The 10,585-nt window shown below is 35.5% G+C and overlaps 2 protein-coding genes across 2 annotated transcripts; one reads left to right on the top strand and one right to left on the bottom strand.

Annotated features, from left to right (window-relative positions):
* Positions 1-1,203: 1,203 nt before the first annotated feature.
* On the bottom strand, positions 1,204-5,333 carry LOC108575064 (zinc metalloproteinase nas-13-like). Its single transcript, XM_017937770.1, has 4 exons — positions 4,988-5,333; positions 3,678-3,983; positions 2,587-2,720; positions 1,204-1,353 (listed from the first exon to the last, which is right to left on the bottom strand). Exons 1-4 carry the CDS (start codon positions 5,331-5,333, stop codon positions 1,204-1,206), a joined length of 936 nt encoding a protein of 311 aa, XP_017793259.1.
* A 3,098-nt stretch (positions 5,334-8,431) lies between these two features.
* Positions 8,432-10,300, top strand: LOC108575058 (leucine-rich repeat-containing protein 47-like). Its single transcript, XM_017937764.1, has 4 exons — positions 8,432-9,040; positions 9,112-9,588; positions 9,663-9,990; positions 10,132-10,300. The coding sequence occupies exons 1-4, from the start codon at positions 8,452-8,454 to the stop codon at positions 10,298-10,300; spliced, it is 1,563 nt and encodes a 520-aa protein (XP_017793253.1). The 5' UTR covers positions 8,432-8,451.
* Positions 10,301-10,585: the final 285 nt, after the last annotated feature.

The following is a 10,585-nucleotide window of genomic DNA, read 5'->3' on the forward strand; positions in this document are numbered from 1 at the left end:
GATACTTCGTATTCAAAGTGCCGCCATTTTTTAAATTTTCAATATTTTTCTTTTATTCTACTATCGACCATAGCGACATGCATACTAAATAAGAATCAATTGAATTTTTTTATTTTTGATAAGCAGAACAGCTCAAATTATGGCAACCATGGACCTACTTTTTCTTTCATGCTCCTGTTTCACGATGTTCCACAGCAGCCATAGTTAATTATTTTTCGACAAAAAGAATTTATACTGATTCTTCAAGGACAAGTAAATACATAGGAATAAAGCTCATGTTAATAACTGTTACCGTACTTCTGTAATAAATTAGCAAAGGCCTAAAAAGCGGCCGTCACACTAGAAGACCCCCTTAAGTGAAAATAAGATGGACAGTGTTACAGGTATCAGAATTGAATATGTCAATTATATTGCGATAGTAAAATTGGGTGTTAATTATTTATCAAAATTCTACGCATTTCGTTCTCAGCAGTCGTTCACATTGAAGGGATGAAAATCGCCGTCGAAGTTGAGGGGTAGAAGTTAGTTTAGTCTGATATCTCGAAAAATATTGGAGATAGAAGAATAGTGTCAATTGGCGAATTTTGTATTTTTCAAGAAGAAATTTGAAAAATCAAAAAAAGTTTAAAACAGGTATGTTCATTACCGCCATCTTTGAGGGCGATTTTCACCCCTTTAACGTGGACGATTATTGTCAATAAAACAAATGCACGTCAAAGATTTTTTTCAATACTACCGATCACTTTGGTATGTTCTCTTGTTTAGTAAATTTTGGTGATCTTTAGCTTCGTCGCAACAATGAGACATCAACAAAAGAAACAACACGATCGAGCTTTAAGAAATGCATTTATTCATCATACACCTGATTACAATTCTTCGAATCACCATATGTAAATGGCATTCAAATAATGCTATTGCTCTCGATGCATACACAGACACACAGAAAAAACAAAAAAAAGAAAATAATGAACTTTCTTTCCGAATGCAAGTATCGCTTCTTCGTCAATATTGATTCACCACTGTCCAAGCTAAATCCGTTTTGTTTTCATTCGTCTTGATCGAGAGCCGAAGCTATAGGGTGCAGTTTAAAAGTAACGCGATGTATACTTAATCGTAAAGGACTAGATTTTCGATTTCCTTCGCCTCGGTCCAATAAAAGTCCGCAAAGAACCTTTGAGTCTCGTTGATCACATTCTTCGCCGATCAATAGCTGCTTCGTCGGCGCTTCGTGCATTTGTACATCTTCCGGATTTTCTGTATATCCCTCTTACTGAATCCGTCTCTCTGACCCAGTTGAACACCCGACGCACCCTGGAATATTTCGCCGATAAAACTTAGAAGGCCACCGGGTTCCTGCGGACAACCACAGGACATGCAAACGTGGGCAGAGAACGAATTTCGCGACATTGTGACATTTTCGTTTAATCGCTGCGGAAACATCGAAGATCAATTCGCGCCTCTTTCTTTTTGTGTTTTCTTCCTTGGACGAAGAGGAAGAAATTACACGAAGTCGACGTGAATATCTGGAAATTATTGGTTCCAGCAGTAATGGCCATCGTGAAGGAAATGAAACGTTCACTTTGGCATTAGAGCAAAGGGAAAATTATTTTGAAAGACGTTTGTTAGTTGAAAAAAAGGAAGAAACGGTAGGATACGATAAATAATAAAGGAAAATTGCGCGATGTAGATATCTGGAAATGTCAGGAATAATGGCGGAAGATTTGGTGACATCGTGGAGGAAAGGAAATGTTCACTTCAACCCCTCGATGCTCACATTTTTCTCAACTTGATGTATCAAAAATGACCAATTTTATTTATTTCTTTTTAACACTAGAATTACCGACTGAGTGAAATTACCCATTGGCATCTTTCGAAAAAACGTGAATGTTATACACTGGTATGTATTATCGTTCGCAACTTTCCGAATTTATTTTCCGCGTGTGTCGATACGAATCGAATTTTCCAATCACGGTTTACTTACAGAAAAATTCACTTTTGGAAAGTCGCTAATGGGTCATTTTGACTCGGCTGGTAATTCTAGTGTTAAATATTTCCTAGTATAGAAATAAATTTCCCATTTATCTACAACGCTGTGACTTAAATTTTTGCAATTGGATAGAAAGGACAGCGCAATATGAAAAATGATAGAAAATAATTAAACGAAATTGCACTATTTAGAGGATGTAAGGCACGAGCATGAGCGTCAAGGGATCGATATTATGGAGAAAATTATTTCTGAACTTTGAATTTTCTTCATATTTTTAAAATCCTCGAATTTTCTCGAGATATTGAGGCTTGATAATAATTTCGATGAAATCGGGACATCGTTACCTCCGTGTGCCGCCGTATCTCTGTTTCGTCAAAACTGGTGAATTGATGAATATAGAAAAGATTTACGAGATTTTGTCGACAGAAGTATTGCCTTGCTAGAAACGTGGAACAGCTATGACTCATAATACGATAACTGAATAAATCATGTTGTTATTAACGAATCCTTCAAATTTACGAGATCTCCATGAACCATGGAATCATCGAAGCGTAGAAAGTTATAGACCTTGATAATTTCGGCTTTATTGTGTTACTCACTTTTGTCACAATAGTGGGCCGTCCGTTCTTGGAAAACGCGTTCGCGGAGTAATGCATTACGCTGCCATAATCGTATCCGACACCAAACGCGTCCGTGGTCTGTTTCGAGGCTTTCTCAAAATTTCCAGAATGGCCTAAATAGATAATGATACATTGATCGTTATACATATACATACGCGTTTCGTTAATTTTTCAAACGAGTACAAGAGGATGAACTTGTAACCAATACTCAAGGTGTTGTCGTTTAAACGGTAATTTAATGTTATTCGATTATGGTCATACATGCATGTAAACCAAAATGTATATTTATACGTATCGACGAATTAATTAGTTTGCATTCAATTATTTTTCGTTATATACGTTCATTTAGCAATGATTGGAATTAAAAAGGAAATTGTCCATCTGTGTACCTACTTCCATTCTGTATAATTATATTACGTCATGTAATGAATTTTACAATGTTTACAATTTTTTTTTAGAAATTTTCTCTTATTTTCACTATTTTCTTATTTCGATAGAAATCTAGTATGATGAATTTTATAATTACAATTTTTTAGAAATTTTCTGTTATTTCATAAATTTTCTTACTTCGATAGAAATCTTCTAATACCCATGAATTTTATATTTACAATTTTTTAAGAATTTTCTATTACTTCGTAAATGTTCTTGTTCCGGTAGAAATCTACTTTTTCTACCTATACGTATTAATTTATTAATCTACCCTTGCATTCTTGTTCTCGAATTAATTCGTTAATACGTAGACATCTAAGATGCACTAGATGATTTCTATCGAAATGAAAAATATACAGAGTAATAGAAAATTTCGAGAAAATTGCGAAATTTCAAGTATAACATAATTACACACAATGTGCGTGTATACAGATGGACGGTTTCCTTTTTAATGCCGATCCCTTACTAAACGAACATTGTTAACAAAAATTAGTCAGTAGTGATAAAAAAAAAAAAAACAAACATCTCCAGTAATTGAAACAAAAGTATAATAAAGGCTAGCACGAAACGATTGTGGAAAAGAAACTACTACAATTACAAACTACCCGTCGCATCTAATGCTCGAATAATAACCCACTTACCGTTCAAAATGTTATTCCACTGAATCGTGACGTACTCATCCCGCTCGAATCTGCTCTGTTCGTGCAGAAAACCAACGGCGTGCATCAGTTCGTGTATCACTGTGCCCTTTTTCACCAAACACCCTGGAACCTGAAGATTCACGTCCTGTTTTCCACCAATTCTTCCCACGCTGCTCCAACAACCGCTATTGCCAGCCGTGATTCTGATATAATCACTCTCCTCGCCGGTATACGGTTTAAACTTAATGCACGTGTATTTGTGATAATCGTTCATGGCTTCGTAAATTAGATTCTTCTGCTCGGTATCTAGAATTTAATTCGATCACAGAAAATCATCTCTGCTGTCCGTTGTATTTCGAAACAGTTTGTCGAGGAAATTTGTCCGTGAAATATTACAGCAGGTAGGTTTCAGTCTATTGGTTCAAGAATGTACAGGTGATTTGCCGAGCTTCGTTTCTTTATTCGAGTTAATTTGATTTTTACGATTTTCTTATTTGACGTGCGATAACACAATTAACCATGAAGCTCGAATGACGTTCGAATTATTTCTTCGGTGTGAAATTAGCAATTATTCGTGAAGTGTTGCAGCAGGTAAGTTTCTATTAGGTTAAGAATGGATAAGTAGAGGTGATTTGCTGAGCTTCGCTTGTTTATTCGAATTAATTTGATTTTCATGGTTTTCTCGTTTGCCGTGTGATAACGCGATTAGCCATGGAACTTAATGCATGCAAGCTTGAACTTCTCTCTTCAGAATGACATTTGGCACAAACCATTTTTGGCTCCGAACAAAATTTGGCTATGAAAAATGGGCAGTGAAGTTTGGTCTCGATTCGTGATTCACTGTCGTACACGATCTGCTATTTAGTAGTGAAACAGAATCACGATCGTGGTGGTTCGTCGATTGTTTCACTATTAAATGGCGGATGGTTTTGGTTAACTTTAAACTTCGCTCCGGTTTGGTTTCGGTTAATCCTTTCATTGCTATTGGCGCATAAAGGCGCTCTCAAAATTTGCTCATACTGTACTGTAGCCGCTGTTTGGCTGTACTTTTATCCTTTGCACAATTCCATTTTAATTCAATGAAAGAAATATAAGATTTGTAATTTCGATACAGTCGAAACAAAAGATTTTGCGCGTTACGTATTAAAACCTGTCGCAGCGAAATGCAACAAATGTTATCCGGTAGGAAATTTAAGAACGTACTTCTGAAAGCCATCGCGCAGTTGTGAAATCGACCGTTTCATATGCAACAACCTAACAATTGCTCTAAAAGAAAAAAGGAAAGCAAGAACACGTGCAACGTCACTTACTAAAATAAGGGCTAATCATATACGGGACCACGCCGCCTGGCCATCGTGCAGATTCCGCTTTCAGCCCGTTCTTCGCGAGTTGAGGCGGAAACAAGATGTCACCCTCCGCGTAGTTGCCCAACTCTTCCGGATTGCGGTCCCAGCCCTCGTGCCATCCCGCCACGATCGCCCCAGTTTCATTATCAGGAAACCGATACAGCATAGCGCCGAAATGCTGCAGATGACCAATCACACCGTCAGGACTGTCCACCGAATTATCAAGAACGTCTCGGCGTCTGAACGGCCAAGCCGACGTCGAGATCAACAGAAGCGATACGAAAGAGGAAAGGACGAAGCAACGATTCATGGTGAATTTCTTCGAGGGAAAAATACGAGTCGAGAAGATGTTCGCTGTTGGATACGATTCCACTGACGAAAATCAGCCGGTTCTTCCTGACTTTATACGCACCTGAGAAACCCCACCCGCGGATCTGCCCGATGTTTCCGCCCGATGCGGAAGCGATCGGGGACGGTTGGTGATAACCGTGGACTTTGGGTGACAGGAAGCCGAGATTTGCCAGCGCGATTCCTCGAAGGCTCCCACGACACTTTGGGCAAGGTGCGTGGTTTAGCGAATGGAACGAATAATATGCAGATATGACGGGTAAATAATATTTCTCGGCTCGTGAGGAACGCGTTCTTGGTAAAACGGTGGTATTATGAAAATTAATTTGATCACTTGGGAAGATCGAGGAGTCACTGGGGGAGTCCCCGTGAGATTTGAGAGAAGCAGCTCTTTGAGACACTACAATGTAGAATACGTAAAGAATTCTCACATTATAGAATTAGTAAAAAGAAATATTTTTATATTGTAAAAAGTAAAAACTTTGGGAGATTGGAGTTCAGAATGGAAGTGAAGGTGAAGATAAACTGCAACGAATTGTGACCAATTGAAAGTGAATCTTTTTATTTTCGTTTGTTCAGTATTAATGGTGCATGAATTTGTGGATTACCGTTAGGCTGAAATTTACAATTGTGTTTCTTCTTCTAAATGAATTCTTATGGTTAGGTTGCAACTTGCAATTGTATTTCTTCCTTTAAATGAATTCTCTAAATTCTAGGTTTGATACATAAATCGAACTATTTAATAGATATTTTATTAGTAATTATCTTTTTAATTACAATATTGTATGAGCGAAGAATAAAAATGACTGACAACTGTGTTCCTTCTTTTGAACGAGTCCCCTAGATTCTGGACTGGATACGTAAATGGAACTGTTTAATAGACGATGTTCAGTTTACGATGTTTTATTAATAATTATCTTTTTAACTGCAGTATTGTAAAAAAATAAAAATGAAACTTAAAACAGTATCAATGCACCTGCAAATAAGCTAAATTCAAGGAGAAGAAAGTTGCGTTAAATCGTGTAGAATTTTCCTATTTGCCTGTGACAAACGAAAAATTACCACCACAGAGAAAACAGTTAAGTTTATCTTCAGAATTGTCCTCCATATTTTGTAATACGCGATCGGAAAGGTAAAATAAAAATACGAAATAACGTTCCTCTCCTTGATCACCTTTTTTTTCTGTCCAAATACAAATCGTACGCACCACAAATCGATTCGAATTCGGGGAATAATACGATTCAAATTTCGCCTCGAATAAAGGACCAGAGATATTTCCGGACACGGAAGAGAAGTCTCGCGGCTGAATTAAAAGTCACTTGAAGTAGCGAAGTGTTATTTAGACGCCATTCTAAACGGTCTTTCACACCGGCCCCAAAATTACCATCCTCCTTCGCACTTTATTCAGATGCAAATCCCTCTGGACAGATTTGTCCCTCCTATCAACGATACTCAATATTTCCTGAGGACCTTGCCGGTTCGTTCACAGCAATGACTATGAAAACATCGAAGGTCAGTAATAAAGTCTTCCTTCGAATATACCATGCGCCACACGTTATAGGTTATGTTACCTTTTTATTTTATTGGGCAATTTACGTCGAAGTCAGTGTCCAGCGTAACGACGGTCATTTATAATATCTGTCGGATTCGCTGCTTTCCATCGAATTCCGTAATAGCTGTTAATGAATGTCAATGAATCATAAGTGCCATCGAGCGTGTGTCTACTTCCAAAACGGTCGTTCGCCGATCTTATCCCACCTAACCTAACCCTCTCTCATGCATGTTACATAATTAATATTTCGTAAAATCGTTTCGTTTTTTTTCATTTGCGTTGAAATTCTGTTATTTTTTTACCTTTTTCTTCTTCCTCTTGGTGGAAATTTAAATATCATTCTATTTCAAGTTCCAGCCGACGTTATTATTCGTCAAAGATAAGAGGAAATGTATCAAGGTGAGAAACGTTTAAAACCGGTTCATCGTGTATTTAGCGTGTTCCAAACGTAATTGTTGAATCGTCTAGAGATAAATTTTTACACAACACCCTCTTCCCTATTATGCGGACAAGATAGTTGCGGTCCTAAACACCCGATTTGCATTTATTAGGGCCTCGTTAAGAATGCTCATTTACATGTAGGTCGACGCTTCTGAAATTTTGAAGATGATTATCGAATGGAAAGGTGAAATTTGAATAATTTGGTAAAAAGAAGTTTCAATGAACTGATAATGTGATTTTATATTAATGCATACCTGTTCCAAGATAATATGTTTGATAAAAAATAAATCCTTGTGATGACATTAAAATTGATTTATTTTTTAATTCATTATCAACCGAGGACATATAATAAACGTACATGTAACTCTGTAAATCAATTCAATTATCTACGTCACGAAATAAAATTGCTAACATTTGACATTTGTCGTTATTAATCGAGAGAATAATTTATTAAGAATACACTTTAATTGGAACGGTTAATTATACGAATATATTTAATTGGTTAAACTAAACATCCTTTCACATTTTCAATAGTATTCAAAAGATAAAAATAGTATAAAATCTACTTGTCATTTAACACGTTCGCTGCAACCGTCGAAGCATTGTCAACATAGAATGTTTTGCCCGGTGTACCAGCATCAACAATGTGTCGGCGGTGTGTAGACAGGTCACCGCTGTCACATCAAACGTCGGTGCCGCCCCTGTGTGATAAACGACTGTATACGACCACGAATACTCTGTTGAATGCTGAGAAAGTTGTGTATGTGCTTTTTTTCAAATGACAGCGAACATATTAAGTGACGTAATAATTGTTTGCATTTAAATGAAAAAAATATTGTTGATACCACCATTATGATTCATCTTGGAACATATTAATTAAGTCTACGTTAATTGCAAGTCACGTGTACGTCGCACCCGATATTTACACAGCGTAGTTTCTAAACTGCAATTTTTGAATTGTATACATGATAGATGTCGTCATGACCGAATAACGCACGTTTCAAACACGACCCGGCAAATAACCTCAAAAACGTCACGAATAAGGTTCCTTTGTCGTTAGTAGAAATTTGCTAAACATTTAGCCATAATGGCGCTCGATAATTCGTGGCACGTAATTAAAACTGCTGCTGCAGAGAATAAGCACGAGTTGGTATTGTCAGGCTCTGAGATTTCTGAATTCATCCAAAAAAGGGGATTCGACAAGTCTTTGTTTGATTTGCGGCATTTAAATTTTTTGGAAATAACGCACACATGCTTGCAAGAGGTGCCAGAGGAAATCGGAAAATTACAAAATCTGACGAACCTGGTGCTGCATTCAAATGAGATTAATAAAATACCTAGTACGATTGGACAATTAGAAAAACTCAAGGTTTTCGATTGTTCTTTGAACATTTTGAGCTCTATACCGAAAGAAATTGGCAAACTTCCGCAATTGACAACATTGAATTTAAGCTTAAATCGGTTAACTGTCATTCCCACGCAAATTGAAAATGTTAAGTTGAGTATTTTGAACCTTTCAAATAATAAGTTCGAAGTCTTTCCTGATGTATGTTATGCAGAACTGGTTCATCTGTCAGAAATTGATATACGTGGGAATTGTATAAAGGAAATTCCTTCAACTATAAGCCAGCTTCTATCCTTAAAAGTGTTAAATGTAGCAAACAACAAAATTTCAGGTAAATTTTTCTTTACAAGTATAAAACTGTTTTTTGTGAGGCTGATTTAATTTTTGATTGTTTTATTATAGTTATTCCAGGTGAAATTGCTGATTGTAACAAGCTTAAGGAGCTACATTTGGAAGGAAACAAATTGGCAGATAAAAGGCTATCAAAGTTAGTGGATCAATGTCGTACTAAACAAATAATAGAATATATAAGAGCGCATTGTCCTAAACAAGATGGTTCTACTGTTTCAAATGCTAAATCAAAAAAAGCAAAGAAAGCACAAAAATTATCAGAGTCTGAAGATAACACCAATGCAGTGGATACTCTGTCAAATAAACTAAAAGTATTAAAAGTAACAAATGATACACCTCTAATTAAAATTACAAAACACGTGAAAAATATCAGACCCTATATTGCAATTTCTATTATAAGAAATATCAAGTTTACAGAGGATAGTTTCAAGAAATTTATTCAACTTCAAACTAAATTACATGATGGCGTATGTGAAAAAAGAAATGCAGCTACTATTGCTACACATGATTTAAAATTAATTCCTCCTGGTAAGTATGATAAGATATTAAAGAAATTTATATGTATAAAAATATGTATAATTGATATTATGTTTATTGTTTAGGTGACTTAACATATACAGCAAAACCACCAAATGAATTAGAGATTAAACCATTAAAACGAAATAAAGTTTATACTGGTACTGCATTATTTCAGCTACTACAGACTGAAGCAGAAAATTTAAGGAAAGAAAAAAAACGCAATGTATATTCTGGTCTTCATAAATATCTTTACCTGTTAGAAGGTAAACCTCTGTTTCCATGTTTACTAGATTCTTCGGAACAAGTGATATCATTTCCACCAATAACAAACAGTGATATCACAAAAATATCAATAAATACTGAAGCAATACTAATAGAAGTAACCAGTAATAGATCACATCAGATTTGCAGGTAATACTATGATACATCAACACCAATTAATTGGTAATTGATTACAGACTTTTTTACTTTGAATTAATTTTACTGATGTTAACACAAATGAAATTTTCATATATAATTGTAGTTTTATTGTATTGCTTTATTTTTTAACAGAGATGTATTGAACGAATTCTTAAAGGAATTAGTTTCCACCGATTTTGGATATCCCTCGGCTGACGACCATAATTTAGTTTTAGAACAAGTAAAAGTAGTAGATATGGAAGGAAATATGAAATTTATATATCCTTCAAGAACAGATTCAAACTTTGAAATAAGTTGGTAGATCGTATTGCGTAAATAATAAAACACTGTGAGTAATTCACTTATTCCTTAACTGCGGTTTGCATTTTATTTTTTTATGAATTTTACTTTTAATTATTTTCTTAAAATGAATATTGTTAACATGCGTTGTCTTTATATGTTAACATTATTAAGTTTTCTTTTATATCTGTGTGAAAATCTTAAAACTAGCTGTTCAAGCAAGCAGTGTTGACATACACTTGCATATGTTGTACAAAATCTTTTTGCTATGTATAAACATATAATTATATTTTGATAGTGATAATAT

Source organism: Habropoda laboriosa, unplaced genomic scaffold (genome assembly GCF_001263275.1).
Source record: "Habropoda laboriosa isolate 0110345459 unplaced genomic scaffold, ASM126327v1 scaffold204, whole genome shotgun sequence".
Lineage (NCBI taxonomy): Eukaryota > Metazoa > Arthropoda > Insecta > Hymenoptera > Apidae > Habropoda > Habropoda laboriosa.

Coding starts and splice junctions, on each gene's coding strand:
- LOC108575064 (XM_017937770.1), bottom strand. CDS start 5,333: ATGAATCGTTGCTTCGTCCTTTCCTCTTTCGTATCGCTTCTGTTGATC. Junction 2,721..3,677: donor GTGGAATAACATTTTGAACG/GTAAGTGGGTTA, acceptor TTATCTATTTAG/GCCATTCTGGAAATTTTGAG. Junction 1,354..2,586: donor GGCCCACTATTGTGACAAAA/GTGAGTAACACA, acceptor GGTTGTCCGCAG/GAACCCGGTGGCCTTCTAAG.
- LOC108575058 (XM_017937764.1), top strand. CDS start 8,452: ATGGCGCTCGATAATTCGTGGCACGTAATTAAAACTGCTGCTGCAGAG. Junction 9,041..9,111: donor AGCAAACAACAAAATTTCAG/GTAAATTTTTCT, acceptor GTTTTATTATAG/TTATTCCAGGTGAAATTGCT. Junction 9,589..9,662: donor TTTAAAATTAATTCCTCCTG/GTAAGTATGATA, acceptor TTTATTGTTTAG/GTGACTTAACATATACAGCA.